Source organism: Sorex fumeus, unplaced genomic scaffold, assembly GCF_029834395.1.
Source record: "Sorex fumeus unplaced genomic scaffold, SorFum_2.1 ptg000110l, whole genome shotgun sequence".
Lineage (NCBI taxonomy): Eukaryota > Metazoa > Chordata > Mammalia > Eulipotyphla > Soricidae > Sorex > Sorex fumeus.
The window spans coordinates 3,120,885-3,135,400 of record NW_026606167.1 but is presented as its reverse complement, the minus strand read 5'-3'; the positions used below and the strand labels follow the sequence as shown (position 1 = coordinate 3,135,400).

At 57.7% G+C, this 14,516-nt stretch overlaps 1 protein-coding gene across 1 annotated transcript; it reads right to left on the bottom strand.

Annotated features, from left to right (window-relative positions):
- Positions 1–139: 139 nt before the first annotated feature.
- On the bottom strand, positions 140–13,691 carry NAA60 (N-alpha-acetyltransferase 60, NatF catalytic subunit). Its single transcript, XM_056135015.1, has 7 exons — positions 13,519–13,691; positions 6,129–6,244; positions 4,846–4,975; positions 3,668–3,764; positions 3,083–3,317; positions 1,654–1,943; positions 140–1,044 (listed from the first exon to the last, which is right to left on the bottom strand). The coding sequence occupies exons 2-6, from the start codon at positions 6,236–6,238 to the stop codon at positions 1,787–1,789; spliced, it is 729 nt and encodes a 242-aa protein (XP_055990990.1). The 5' UTR covers positions 6,239–6,244; positions 13,519–13,691; the 3' UTR covers positions 140–1,044; positions 1,654–1,786.
- Between the last annotated feature and the right edge of the window lie 825 nt (positions 13,692–14,516).

Below are 14,516 nucleotides of genomic sequence, written 5' to 3'. Positions count from 1 at the left end.
GCCAGGCCAGCGTCCTGGTGTCACTTGGCTAAACCGTGGCAGCTGCAGAGGCCTCCCGGGCAGCAAAGCAGCGAGCAGAAGCCGCGCCCCGAGGCTGCGCAGCCGCAGCTGCGAACACAGGGTAGATTCATGTGGGTTTATTTGTTAGACCAGATGCTATGATCCATTCAACTCTAGGCTGGGCACAGTGACAGAGTGGGGCGCAGGGATGAGGGAGCGGGGCAGGGCTAGGCCTGTGAGCTCAATTACCAATGTCCAAGGCAGAACCCTCTAGAAGACACTTCCCTTGGGGTAGAAGAAAAATCACATGATCACCATTGATTGGGATTAGCAGCCACCAGCCTGGTCCCAACACGAAGCTGAGGTCAGGGCCCAGGGCAGCTCACCTTCACGCGTGGCCAGGAGGTGGGGACAAGGGAAGGACTCTGTCATGATGCCCAGCTGTGCCTGTCTCTGCCCCTCAGTCTGGCGTGAGAACTGTGACCCCGGGACTGTAGCCCTGGCCCCCACCACCCAGGACAGCAGACAGCAAACCGTTGGGGTGCGGGGTACAGGGGAGCAAGAGCGAGTGCATCGCCTCTCATGTGTCTCTGGAAGTGGAGGGACACAGGCGCAGGACTGTCCCCGGCCCGAGGCCAACAGCTCCCAGGCTTCCTCCTATTTCCATGGGGAGCTGGGTGCCCCCTGAGGCACCTCTCAGTCTGGTTCCTGGGGCAGCTCTGTGGCACAGGACCTGCCATGACCCCCAACCAGAGTTGCACTAGGCAGCAAGCAGGACCCCTGTCCTTGTCCGGGTGCTGAGCCCAAGCGACCAGGTCCACCAGGTGTCTGCGCACTCTGTCCTCTATGTGGTCCCTGGTTCTGAGGCGCTGTCAGCGTCACTGGTGTCCAGGATACTTATTCCCAGCAAGTGCTGGGAGGAAGGTGTTGGAAGGGATGGCCCTGCAGTGGAGGGCTGGTGAGCAGAACCCTCCTGCCCTTTGGCTCAGTGCACGCAGAGGCGAGAAGGCTTGGGCAGCGGCGGTTCCCAGAGGGCCGAGGAGCCTGTGAGAAACAGTGGGGAGGGGTGAGGCCTTGCACAAGTGGGGCTTCATTGACCCACCCATGCAGCACCCCTGAAGTAGGCCTTTCTCATGACCACCCCGCTGGGGGCACCTACCTGCGTCGCCCCAAGAACAGGCACATCTGAGCATGGGGGTGCCCCCTGGAGTTCATGACACTTCCGGCCCCCTGGCTCACTGAGCCCAGTGACCTGCCCCCTGCCCTGCCCTGGCTCCCAACCATGATGTCTCGACTTCCTGAACCCTGGGAGTTCAGGCACCAGGGTAGATGGCCTAAGGAGCAGGAACACAGGCTGTGTGTGGGAGGCCCAGGGTTAGTCCCTGACACCTCTGACCTGAGCACTGAGCCAGGGGCTGATAGCCCTCAGGTTTGGCTCTAGGACTAAATCAAGCAAATGGAAAAAGTAGTTCAGGAAAAGAAGCAACTTGTGGCCAGGCCCCTGCCTCCATCCCGGGCTTCTGTGAGCTGGTCGGGGAGCCTGCCCGTAGCCATGATGCCCCTTTGGTTGCTGGATCACCAGAGCCTCCACTGCTCGCTCCCGTCATCCCTCTGGCTGCAGCTCCCCGGTTCCCTGTCACCCGCCTCCTGTACCTGTTGGGGACCGGGCGCACCCCACCATGTGCTGCCCCCGGGCCCGGAGAACACTGGGCCGGTGGCCACCCACGCCTGTGTCAGATGGCAGGGCAGGCAGGCGTGGGGCCCCGCGGAGGCTGCCCAGCCGGCCTCACATGGTCCGGCTGTACTCGAGGCCACCCTTGGAGGAGATGCTGGACCATGGCAGGAAGCTGCAGAGCAGGCTGTGCGCCTGCCGGTAGAGCCGGTGCGGGATGGAGCAGGGGCTCAGGTTGGCCAGCGCTGAGCCCAGGTGCTGGATATAGTCTGTGGGGCTCCGTTAAGGACACAGCTGACGCGTGCTCTTCATGCCCGTGCTCTCCCTGAACATGCATCTGGCTTGCTTGTCACTATGTTCCTTTGCCTATTTCCTCCCTGAGAAGCCCATGTTCTCTCTTTCCCTCACATCTTGCTACTACCCTGCTGGGGCCGGAGAGAGAGTACAGAGGGGAGGGTGTTCGCCTTGCACACAGCCAGCCTGGGTCCGATCCCTGGGGCCCCACACGGTTCCCTGTGTGCCATCAGAGGTGATCCCTGAGGGCAGAGCCAGGAGTAAATCCTGAGCACCACCAGGTATGGCCCCCAAACCAACACCAAACAAAACCCTCAAACTATTTTGCTTCACTAAAAAGGCTGCGTCTAGGCCTGTTCCTCCCTCTTGGCGGACTGGCCCAGAGTGCTGGCACATCATCCCTGTGACAGGAGGAGTCAGAGTGCTGACCTCAGACTGATCAGTCGAGCAGACCTGCAAGTATAGCTTCCCTTCTCCTTCCTGGGCGCTTCCCTACACAGCAGTCCTGGGCTCACTGTGGATACTCCTCTCCTGGGCTAGGAAGCAGATGGCCCAGGGCAGAGAGTTCATGAGGACCCAGGGGAGCAATGCAATGGGTCACACTCCACAAGGGAGTGTGAACCCCAGTGTTGCAGGACCGAGCTGTTCTTTCCTCACTGGTGCATACTAGGCAGTGGCTTCCAGTCTGCCTGCAACCGGAACTGGGGGCTCTTCCCTAGCATGCCTGGATGGGTGAATGAGGGGTGGGGTGAGGAGGGTGAGAGGGGAGATGGTTAAGAAGATAGACACTGAGCGGAAGGATGGGTGGGTGGGTAGACAGATCGAGGGCAGGCTAGAGAGATGAACGGGTGGATGAAGGATAAGTGGCTGGCTGGGTGGGTAGGTGGGTGGATGGGTTAGATCAGATGCCAACGGGGTTAAAATCCACTACCTCCCCCTCCTCCGAGGTTGGAAGTTGAAGGAGCACCAGAACTTGCCCGCTGCCCTGTATATGTGACCAGCCTGTACATGCGACGTTCCGTGCCACGTGTGAAAGTCGGGTCCACCCACACCTCTGCCTAGCTGGCGGCACGAACACCAGCGGAAGGCAATCAAGTCCCAGGAAGTGAAGGATATAAGATCGTCCAGGGAGGGTGGCCGCCGTTGATGTAGAGGACATAGGTGAAGCCATCCTTGAGCACCCCCCGGATGGAGTAGTAGTAGGGCAGGTAGTGGTGCTGCTTGAAGTCCCTGTTCTCGTAGAAGGTGATCGCCGTGTTGTTGGTGGTGAGCACGTGCAGGTAGATGGCTTTGCAGTGGTCCTGGGCCGTGCTGGAGATGTGGTCCTTCAGGCTCTCAAGTAACAGGGAACCTGCCCGAGCCGTGGGAAAGGGGAGCCAGGTGTGAGGCGGGCCGGGGAGCCACTTGGCAGAAAGTGCCACCACATTCTCTGTCACTACACCACACACCAACCTCCTGGGGTCACCCGAATCCCGAGTCTGAGGGGACTGTGCGGCAGTCAGCAGGTACTGATGTGGCCCGAGAGTCCCTCCAGGGGCTGGACTCATGAACGTCTCAGTGCAATGTGGAGGCGTGAACACAGAGCGGGGGGCCCGGTCACAAAGGACTCGCTGGCTGGGGGGAGTGGGGAGCTGCTGGGGGTGGGCGTGGAGTGGAGTGAGCATGCAGGGCTGCGGGGCGGGGCTGCTAGCGTGTCCTCACCAATGCCATGCTTCCGGAACTCCTTCACCACGCCCAGGCTGAGAATGTACGCAACTTGGGTGTCCACAGAGAAATTGGAGGCTAGAATATCTCCATCCTGAAGGAAAGGCAAAAGGATCATAGTCCTGGGCCAGTACAGGAAATGGGGTGTCACTCCCGCCCACCTAGGACCATGGAGACAGCAGGTGGCCCCTTTGGGAAAGAGGCCCAAGTGAGAGCATGAGTCAAATTACCCTGGAAGGCACGCCCGCGGCGAAAGTTCCTGAGAGAACTCTGACCGGCCTGGGACTCCAGGTAGCGGGGGGCTCGAATGGTGGACCCCCCAACTTGCAAGGAAAGGGGCCATTCTGGGCCACTCAAGCTAGCCACAAACAGTACGCCCCCTGCTTCCTTTCCAATCCCAGGTCATGGCCCAGGGGTCTTGGTCATGGGGCCACCTGTCCCCAATGCTAGCCCCTCCCTGCACTGCCCTTTCTAGACGGGGTGGTAGGCTGGTCCTATGTGAGAGGAAAGGCCAGAGGAGTCGCAGTGCACTGGACACCCTGCTGGCGTGTTCCTGCTCTCACCCAGCACCGAAAAGCAGAAAAAGGCAAGAGAAAACAGGTGGAAAGCGTGGAAACCAACTGTCCGGAGCCCGTGAAGAGCAGCGCGGGCAGGCTTCTTGCCCTGTGAACGACTGCCCCAAGCCCCACGGAGAAGGGTTTCCAGTGGCTGCTGGGGTGTCCCCACCTGGGAGGAAACTCACATTGTGAACAGTGCCGGTCACTGAGAAGAAAGCCATTGTCATCCTTTGAAAGAACCTCGGCCCACGTCAGCCTCCCGAACAAAGCCTTAGCTCTGAGGTTGAGAACTCAGCTCGGGGGCCAGAGAGACAGGACAGTGGGCAAGGTACTTGTCTGATCCCCAGCACCCTACAGAGTCCCCTAAGCTGGCAAGGAAGGATCCCTGAGCACAGAGCCAGGAGTACGTCCTGAGCACAGCCTATTGTGGCCCCAAAGCCAAAAACAGGACCTCAGCTTGCTAAACCAGGGTCCTCAGACCCTCAAGGTGAGTGAAATAAATTTTGTCTTTACTGTCACTAACATTTAATGGAAACTCAATTTCCTTAGCGGCTGGCAGTTCTGTGCCCCGACTCAGCGGGGCCTCTCAGCACGAAGCCCAGGCGCAGACACACATACCTCTTTATGTATCTTGGTCCGATTCTTGATTTCAGCCACTATCATTCCCACGATGGCACCCCGGTACGTGGCAGCGAGGGAGAAGAACTTCTTGTTGGAGGTGATGTCCCGATACCATGAATCTGGGTACCTGAGGACAAGCAAAGGTGGACCCGCCAAGGTGAGTGTGACAAAGACACGCATCAGAGGGGTACCCACAGGCCACGCCACCTGTCCACAGCTCTGGGCCAACCAGCCGTTAGTCTCACTACAGCACCGTCGGGAGCAGTTCTCTCCAGAAAGACCAAGATTTCTGAGGAAAATCCCAAATTTTTCCACGAGAAGACTCATGAGGATGAGGGGAAACCCGAGGCCACTGTCCCCACTGTCCCTGCTAGGGGCAGCAGAGCAGTGTGGGAGAACCCAGTCCTCAAAGGGCTCTCACTGAGTAGACGATATCGTCCCAGACAGCAGTGAGGTGAGGACGACTTCAAGGGCCAACCGTGCCAGGGCTGCTGGCAAGAAGGGAGCAGGAGCACTGCGAGGGCAGGGAGAGCATGGCCAGCCCCAGCGAGGGCCAAGGGGGCGGGGTTCGGGACAGGGACGCCTCCCTTCCTGTGACCATGAGGTGGGGGCACGGTGGAGGTGCTTGAGCCCGTGCTGATCTGTGGAGGGCACTGACCACCACTGGAAGGTTCCACAGCGCCTGAGCTTTGCCACACTCCTCTGGGGCCTGTCTGTGGCAGCCCTGCAAGTGCTCAGTGGGTGTGGCACCAAGGAACAACTGTTCCTTCGGCCATCTCAGCACCTGAGACTCAGAGGCTCTGCCTGGGGCCAGAGACTGCAACTATTCAGGCGCCTGTGGGCAGTGGGGGTGGGGGTTCCCCGCCAGCCTGAGGACAGGTGGCAGAATCCAGTGCTGGCTGAAGTGTTCTAACACCCAAACGCCGTGGGCTCAGCATGTGGCTCAGCAGCAGAGCACACCCCTCGAATGTTCTAGCCCTGCACGGCCCCAAAGCCCCCCAGTTTGCTTCCTCTCCTCTCCCAAGTCCAAGGTTCACAATGGAGGCAGATGAAGCCAGACACAATGACGGTGGCTGCACAGCCATGTCCCCATATCTGCCGTGAAGGGAGGGGGACGGGGCGCGTCTGCTGGCCCCCCTGCCCTGCCCCATTCCCACTGCAGGAGCCATGCAGGCGTCACGTGTTGCTGCACGCAGAGCCCGCCATGGGGCTGGCATGGAAGTGGGGTGCTCTGGGGACAGTGCATTGGGAGCTCCCGCCCGGCGCAGGGCCCCACTCACTCGATGGGGAACCAGTCTCCACACAGGTGCTTCACCGTGTCTAAGTCATCATGGCACAGCAGACGCAGGCTGACCTCGCTGAGGGCGCTGGACGGCACCACCTCTGTCATTCACACCTGCAGAGGGAGGCGTCAGGCAGGCGGCACGGGGCAGGCTCACGAATGCCCTCTGCCTCCCCGCAGAGGGACCCAGGTCCACCAGGAACCTCTGACCAGTTCCTCCCTAGTCCCTGGCCCACCCGGCAGCGGCCATGGACAGACATGGGCTCTGTGGCCAAAATTCCCAGTGGCCATCAGTGGCTGAACTTCAAGGGGAAGCCTCTCTCTGCAGCACACCCCCAGTCGTGCCCGGGGTATCTTATCACATGGCAATACCGAGGCAAGGCTCAGACATGGATAGAAACTTGCTAAAGAATGATGTGGGCCAGAGGCACATGGCCCAGAACAGGCCAGCCAAGCTGAGGTGAGAACTGGGATCCTGGAGGGCACAGGGGGTCCTTAGGAGGTCAAGATGGCTCTGGACGTGCAGGGGTCACACCCTACACGTGGGCAAGTTACGGGTCTGGCGTGGGAACTACAAAATGCCAACTGGGATTGCAAAGGGAGAGAAGAGTCCTTCTCACAGGTCCTCAGAGAGCTGTCCATTGCCAGCCACACCCTGGCTAGGTGACACATGTGTGGCCAGAGAACTTCCCAGGCCAGAGGAAGACCCAGAGCTAACAGTTTATGAAGGGAGGCAGGGCGGGCCCAGATAGAAACTGTTCCCAGGCCTGTGAGCCCCTGAAAAGGAGCCAAGACTGGGATAGCCTCCGGCACAGGGACCCTAACCAGAACCTTCCTCCAAGACCCGATATCTGGGCTGAGGGGACAAGGGTCCTAGAACACACTGGGACAGAGCCCCAAGAAAAGGTACCAAGTCTCGGGAGTCTCGGGGTGCAGGAAATGCTCTGCCCTGTTCCCAGGCTTGCAGGGCTCTCTGGCCTTTGGAGGTGGACCTTGGGTGCACTGAGTCATCTCTGGCTACCCAGGCACTCATGCACCCCAATTTCCTGTGCACTTGGCCAATGGACACGAGTTAAAATGGGGAGGTGAGGGCAAGCTCTAGGGGGGCTGGGAAAATGGAGACAATGGTGAACACAGTGCTGGTGGGATTGGTGCTGGAATATTAGATGCCTGGAACAAACCATCATGAACAACTTTGTACTCCACAGTGCTTAAATAGTGGGGGGAGAAAGTGAGATGAGGAAGGGCCCCCCAACTTCCACGAGGGCATTTCCCTGCTCCCTTCCACTGCCAAGTGCTTTAGAGTCAGAATCTGGGGGCTCAAAAGATTCCCCCAGGCACCACCACCGGGGAAAATAGGCCTCCCCTCACCCCAAAAGTCAGCAAGCCAGAAACAGACCAACTTCCTGGGGACATCCAGAGTCTATGCCCAGTGGCCACCCAAAGCATCTCCCTTGAGGCTCAGGTCCCCCTTTCCACGCTGCAGCACCCCCTCACCATGCCGGGTCTCCCTGTTTCTGTCTTTCCCTCACATGCTCTCAGCCTTGTAGGCAGCTCGCATGACTGTCCTCTCTCCCCGTCCCCCAGGCCAAATGCGGTTCCCAGGGACGTCCCTGCCTGCTGGCTTTTCTGTGTGCCACCCCAAAACTGGCCTCAGCACCCTCCCCCCTTATGCTCAATCTCGCCTGCAAACTTCCCTGAGACGGACTGAAGTCCCCGGCCCGGTCCTCACAGCCGCTCTTCCTCTGCCCGACCCCGGGAAATGCGGGCACCAGTGGTGTCTCTGCATCAGCAACCTCAACTTGGAGTCTGTCCTCCCCACCTCCCGTCCGCTCCCCTCCGCGGCTCAGGCTTGTGTGACCGCGGCTCTCTGGCTCTGCATTTAAGCTCCTTCAACCTCAGATGTGGAACAGATGAAAATAGGTCAAATCTGCTCAAAATCAACACTTGATCACAAGGTTAACTTTTACAAGCGAAACTGTTTTTAAAAGGAGTTCAGGGGCCAGAACGATAGCATAGCGGGTAGGGCGTTTGCCTTGCACGCGGCCGACCAGGGTTCGATTCCCAGCATCCTATATGGTCCCCCAAACACCACCATGAATAATTCCTGAGTGCAGAGCCAGGAGCATCGCTGGGTGTGACCCCCCCCTCAAAAAAAAGGAGTTCAGGGTTTGAGATATGGCTCAGGGCCAGGCTCTGGGTTCATTCTTGCACCGCATGGCCCCCCAGCACTGGCAGGCACAGCCTTGTAGACCCCCAAGCACAGCCAGGAGCGCCCCCTCCGAGAAAAATGCTATTCAGTCTCCAGCCAGCATTTGGTTTTAGAACCAACTGCCTGGGTCTACCTCCCTTGTTCAGATAATTGACAGCTTTACAGTGAGCGTGGGTTGTTTTTATTACCAGGGGAAAAAGACTTTCAAGGGGTGTGTGGAAATTGAGTACATTTTTATATTACAATAAGCTCATAGGCTGTTTGAACTTGGACACCTTAGAGTGTTTCATCAAATACTAAACAGAATGATTACCTATCCTGCCCAAAATAGCCCCTCTCCACATCAGGGCCAGAGTAGATGAGGCAAGATGAGGGTGTGTACAAGGACAACAAACTTGCAAAAATATTTTGAAGTGTTTCTGTATAACCCTTAAAACCAATTTTGAAAGCTGACGGGGTGGAACAATAGCACAGTGGGTAGGGCGCTGCCCCAGCACCCCATAGGGTCCCCTGAGTTCCACCAGGAGTGATCCCTAAGTGCAAAGCCAGGGGAAGTCCTGAGCACCGCCTGACGGTCCAAAACATAAACCAAAACACAACAAAACAAGAAAAGTACCTGTCAGCTTGAAGACAACTAGTCTAAGAAAAGTCCTGGAAGAAGGTTCCAGATTGTTACAATATATGAAGCCTAGAGACACGCTCCTGTAGGAAAACCAGAAACAGAGGCAGCAGTGGGTTGGCAGGTCGGCTACAGGCAAGAATTTTCCATCTTTTTGGTTGTTTTTGTTTGTTTGCTGCTGTTGTTTTTGGGTCACACAGTGAGTGTGCTGGGGGTTCCTCTAGGCTCTGACTCAGGAATTACTCCCGGCGGTGCTTGGGGACCACAGGGGATGCTAAGATCAAACCAGCCACAGGCAAAGAAAGCACTCTACCTGCTGTACTATCTCTCCTGCCTTAAGTTAGTCTTTTAAAATAAAATTTAATTTCTATAAGGGCTTAACCATATGCACAGAACTAAAGGTCAACAAGTAGTTATATGGTTAATAAAGGCAGCTTTTTGGAAATTGCAAAATTCTACTTGCATTTGAAAAACATGGTTTTTGGTTTTGGGTCACACCTGGCAATGCTCAGGGGTTATTCCTGGCTCTGCACTATGAAATTATTCCTGGTGATGCTTGGGGGACCATGTGGGATGCTGGGGATTGAACCCAGGTAGACCATGCGCAAGGCAAGTGCCCTATCCACTATACTGTCACTCCAGTCCCCAAATTGTTAAACATATTCTTAAAATAAATTCATCATTCTAAGAGCCAGCATGACAAATACTTCCAAATGCTGTAAGTGGCTCTAACTAGTCTCAGTGAAGAGAAAAGAAGCAAAACCCAGCATATAACCAGATGTAAATGAGAAGTGATCATTGTAAATTCTTAAAATAGTATTCCCTTTCTTTAGAAACAGGAGCGGGTGGTCGTGGGGTTTGGCAGTGGATAAGAGTACGTGCCTTGCATGCAGGAGACCCTGGTGGGCTGGAGCCCCACTACTCACCAAAAAACAAAACAGCAACAGCCTGTTTCTTTTTTTTTTTCTTTTTAAATAAAACAATACTTGATTTAGTGTGATACTGTATAAAATCAGAAGGTTCAAATATTACTGTTATTTAGTTAAAAACATAAATGTGAAAGCATTTTTTTGATATGGTAAGGGGTAGGGAGAGTGTCCTGTAATCTCGTAGGAACAAATTTAAGTTTAGGCCTTAAACCTAAGGAAAAGGCATGTTAATCACTCAAAATTGTTAACAACGGGGCCAGAGCGATAGCACAGTAGTTAAGGTGTTTGCCTTGCACATGGCCAATCCAGGTTTGATCCCTGGCATCCCATATGATCCCCTGAGCATGGCCAGGAGTAATTCTTGAGTGCAGAGCCAGGAGAAACCCCTGAGTATCACCAGGTGTGGCCCAGAAACAGAAAACAAAAAACAAAATTGCTAACGTCACTTCCTCATGTTGTACCACTGATTCTATGCAAGGCCCAAAGCTGCAGCACAGTCTGTGCCCTGCAGTGCCAGGGACTAAGTAATTCAGCAATGCTGGGGGACTAAGTGGTGCCCGACAAGGATGAGGGTTGGTGCCACAGGCTAAGCAAGGGCCTTAACCCCTGTACTATCTCTCTGGCCCATGAAAATTAATTTTTTTTTTGGCCACTCCCAGTGGTGCTCAGGGGATCATACCCAGGGTTCCCGGAATCAAACCCAGGTCGACTGCATGCAAGACAAGTGTCCCATCTGCTACATTATGCTCCTGCTCAGAAAACTAATTTTGAAATAGGCCAGGGGCCAACAGGTTTCTGCTGTGATGGGCACAGATCTGGCCACACGATGACCATTCGCATCTCTTCATGAATATTTCAATGACAAAGTTAAAAATGAGTGACTGGACGAGCAAAGTAATTCAAGTCGAAGAGGAGAAAGAACAAGTACCTGACTCACAAGACATTCTGCAGTATACAAAGCGGGGTGAGAACCAGTCACCTTCCCAAAGGCAGCAAGTCTAAAGAGGTCCCCCAGGATGTGCCCCAGGGCCAAGCGCTTCCCCTACCCCACAGACAGTGGAGGACACTGCTGCTCACAGTACTCCGGGACACTCGCCCACTGACTGTCGGGTAAAATCAGGTGTTCTCTTCTCACAGTTATTTTCAAGACGGCTCAAAGTTCAGTATGTGGCAGCCAATGGGCCACGTTTCCAGAATACAGAGAAAAGAGGGGCCCCGATGCATTTCTAATAACCATAACCAGCCTCAACTGGGCTGGGAGGGTTTCTTACTGTGGACACTTAGAGGTGAAAGTTCGCTGCTTTCTCTCGAACCTGTCCCTTAACCTCTTCCTCTCCAACCTGACTTGGGTGTTTACTACTGGTCTAGCTAGACACAAAGTGTCCTGGGAGCCTGACACCACAGGATTCAAAAGCTGGTGCTCAAGATCTAGAGGTAAAAATGGGCAGACACAGGTTCGATTCCCAGCATCCCATATGGACCCCTGAGCACCGCCAGGAGCAATTCCTGAGTGCATGAGCCAGGAGTAACCCCTGTGCATTGCTGGGTGTGACCCGAAAAGAAAAAAAAAAGAAAAAAAATGGGCAGACATTCCGCCAAATTTTGAGGCGGCATATAAAAGTCTCCACCAGGCTTGTCCCCACCCTGGCCACATGAGCCTGTATATGTATGCTTACTCTCCCACTGCAGAAGCTCTCTCTCTCTCTCTCTCCCTCCTCCCTCCCTCTCCCTCCTCCCTCCCTCTCCCTCTCTTCCTTCCTCCTCTCCTCTTTCATACACACACACTCTCCTCGTCTCTCCTCCCCCCCCTCCCCTGCCACCACATTTCTCTAAGTAAATTTCTTTAAATAAAACTATTTTACTTCACCATTTCATGCTCTCCCGGGCTTCCCTGTGACGGAAGGCTGGACACTCCTGCAAGTCTGGGCAGCACTTAAGACTTTCCTTCCTGCAGAGCCTGAGTTCACGGCTGCCCAGGGAATTGGGTGGCAGTAATACTCAGGCAGAAAAAGGGAAACTTTAAAATTCCTCCACCTAGGCACAGCATCTGGGGGCCAATGACAGAGCAGAGACGAGGACCGCTGCCCGTCTCCTCCTCCACCCACTGCCAGCCTCGGTGGGGCATTGGGGGTCTGTCAAGAACAGGTGCAGGGGCTGGAAGATAGCACAGTGGGTAGGGCGTTTGCCTTGCACGCAGCTGACCCGGGTTCGACTCCCAGCATCCCATATGGTCCCCTGAGCACCGCCAGGGGTGGCTCCTGAGTGCAGAGCCAGGAGGAACCCCTGTGCATTGCGGGTGTGACCCAAAAAGGAAAAAAAAAGAAAAAAAAAAGAACAGGTGCAACCACTGTCTGAGCCTCCCCTCCACTTCCTGCCCACAGCCCCGCTCTGGGTTCAGACGTCCTTCCAGTCACCCCAAGTCACTTGAGCACACAGACCTGAGCATCCCCTGCACTGCCAGACACAGCTTCCGGGCTTCAGAAGACACAGCTGGAAAGATGGGCAGGAGGCCTGTAGCACGTGCCAGGCAGGCTCGGGTGGGATCCCCAGTGCCTGTGCCCCCACACCCCAGGGGGGAGGGGGGGGCCTGGCGAGCCCAGCCTAGGAGAGCGCCGGGAAGCAGCCAGTGTCCCTTAAGCAGCCTGCACCCCCACCCCCGACTGTCACCCCTCCACCTACCACCCAGGAAGGCCGTTGCTCAGCCCGAGGGTGGGTGTGACTGCCACCACGGGGGAGTGACAGGCACCCCAAGTTACTCCGGGCAGGCCCGGGGGCGGCACGCGCGGTTCGGAAGCGCCCGCAGTTTTGCCTGCATAGACAGACGCAGCCTTCCGCTGTCTGCACAGAAACCCACGCTCGCACCCCTGTCTCGGCCCGGCCACCAAGTCCCAGGCACTGGGGTGGGGCGGGGGTCACCCGAAGCCCATGTCCCCTCATCCGGGTCGGTGGCCGCCGGGCTTCTGGGCCGTGCAGGACGCCGGGGATCGAACCGGGGTGGGCGGTGGAGCTCCTCCCCACGGGCCGGGCGACCCACCTGCGGCCCGGCGCTCCTGCCTAGACACCCGGGCGCGGGGCCACAGTCCGGCGGACGTCGGGGCCACAGTTTCGGGGCTGCGGGGACAGCTCCCGCACCACATCCGGGGGACCGCCCTGGGCGCCCCTGGCGAGTGGGTGTCCGGCGGGCACGTCCGGGAGGCGGAGTCAGGACTCAGCCCCGGCCCGTCACCTGACGGCCGCGCAGGTACTTGGCGGGGGGAGGGGCGGGGGAAGGGGGCGCCCAAACCGACGCCCGCGGCGGCGTCAAACTCCAGACCCCGGACGCGACGGGCCCAGGCTCCCGGGGGGGGACAGGTGCGGGTGAGGGTCGGGGGACACGCGACGGAAACTTTACCGCCAGGAAGAGGCGAGGGGGCCCCGGCTTTCCGGAATTCTCAAGGGGGCTAGCGGCGCCACAGGTCCCCGAGCCGAGGGGGCGCGCAGGAGCCCCCCGGGCTCGGCGCCCCGCACTTCCGCACCAGGGGCCCGGCACAACCTAGCGCCGACGACCTGCGGGCCCGGTCTCCGGTTCCCGTCCCCGGCCGCGCCGGCTCCCGCCTCCCAGCGCAGGTCCCGGCCCGGAGCGGCTCACCTCGGGCGGGAGCCGGCGGCAGCGGAGGGTGCCGTGGAGCTCAGCGCATCCTGGGGCGGCCGGGAGCCGGGAAGAGGGGCCGCGCGGGGCCCGAAACGAGTTATGTAACCGGCGGGGGCAGCAGCCGGGACGGAGGCGGCGGCCCGCGGCACTTCCGCCTCCCGCGCCGGGCCGGCGGCGCAGGCCGGAAGCTCATTGGTCGCGGGCGGTCACGTGGGGCCACGCCCCCGACGCCACGGCCGCCATCTTGGAAGCGGGTGGCCCCCCGCGTGCAGCCCGGCGTCGGGTAGCCCAGACTCGGAGCCGGTAGGGGCGCCGCGACGAGCCCCGAGCCTGGCGGTCTGGAACGCGGGTGGCGCGCGGTCGCGAGTGGGGGGTGGGGTGGGTACTCAGCCCTCCGTCCGCGCGGCCAAACGCTTCAGTGGCATTTGGGATTTGGTGCCTGGGGGAGGGGGGCGGGGTGTAGGGAGCATCCCGAGGTCGCTGGTGTCAAACTCCGGACCCGCGCGCGCGGAGGGCACTTTGGGGCGGGCGCTGAGTAAATGGCAGGTGTCAGTCGCCCTCCCGCTGCAGGAACGTAGGTCCCTTTGCTCAGAGCACCTGCCTTGAGCAAAATCTAGAGATTTCCACTAACTTATTATGGGGCGGCTGTAGTAGAGTGTCAGCCTTGCAGGCTTGACGCCCCCACATATGCAGTGCTGGGGATCAAACCAGGCTGACGATCTCCATGGCAAGTGCGTTAACCCTTGAACTCTCCTGCCCCTGGCCCCCCCACCCAGCGGTCATTGGAATACTGGACACGATGTCCGGTAAACCGTGTTTGAGCCCATTTAGAACATTTTGAGCACTTTGCACGATCATGTTTAGTATGTCATGGGAAAAAAACGTGCTAACTAATGGCAAGATAAATACAGGGCAGTCAGAACTGAGTTGGTGTGTAAGATTCATGCTAGGAAGGAAGTCCTGCTTTCTAGAGGCAAGTTTAGCTCGAATCCTTC

Coding starts and splice junctions, on each gene's coding strand:
- NAA60 (XM_056135015.1), bottom strand. CDS start 6,238: ATGACAGAGGTGGTGCCGTCCAGCGCCCTCAGCGAGGTCAGCCTGCGT. Junction 3,318..3,667: donor GTTCCGGAAGCATGGCATTG/GTGAGGACACGC, acceptor CGGCTCGGGCAG/GTTCCCTGTTACTTGAGAGC. Junction 1,944..3,082: donor CACCCTCCCTGGACGATCTT/ATATCCTTCACT, acceptor ACGGAGCCCCAC/AGACTATATCCAGCACCTGG.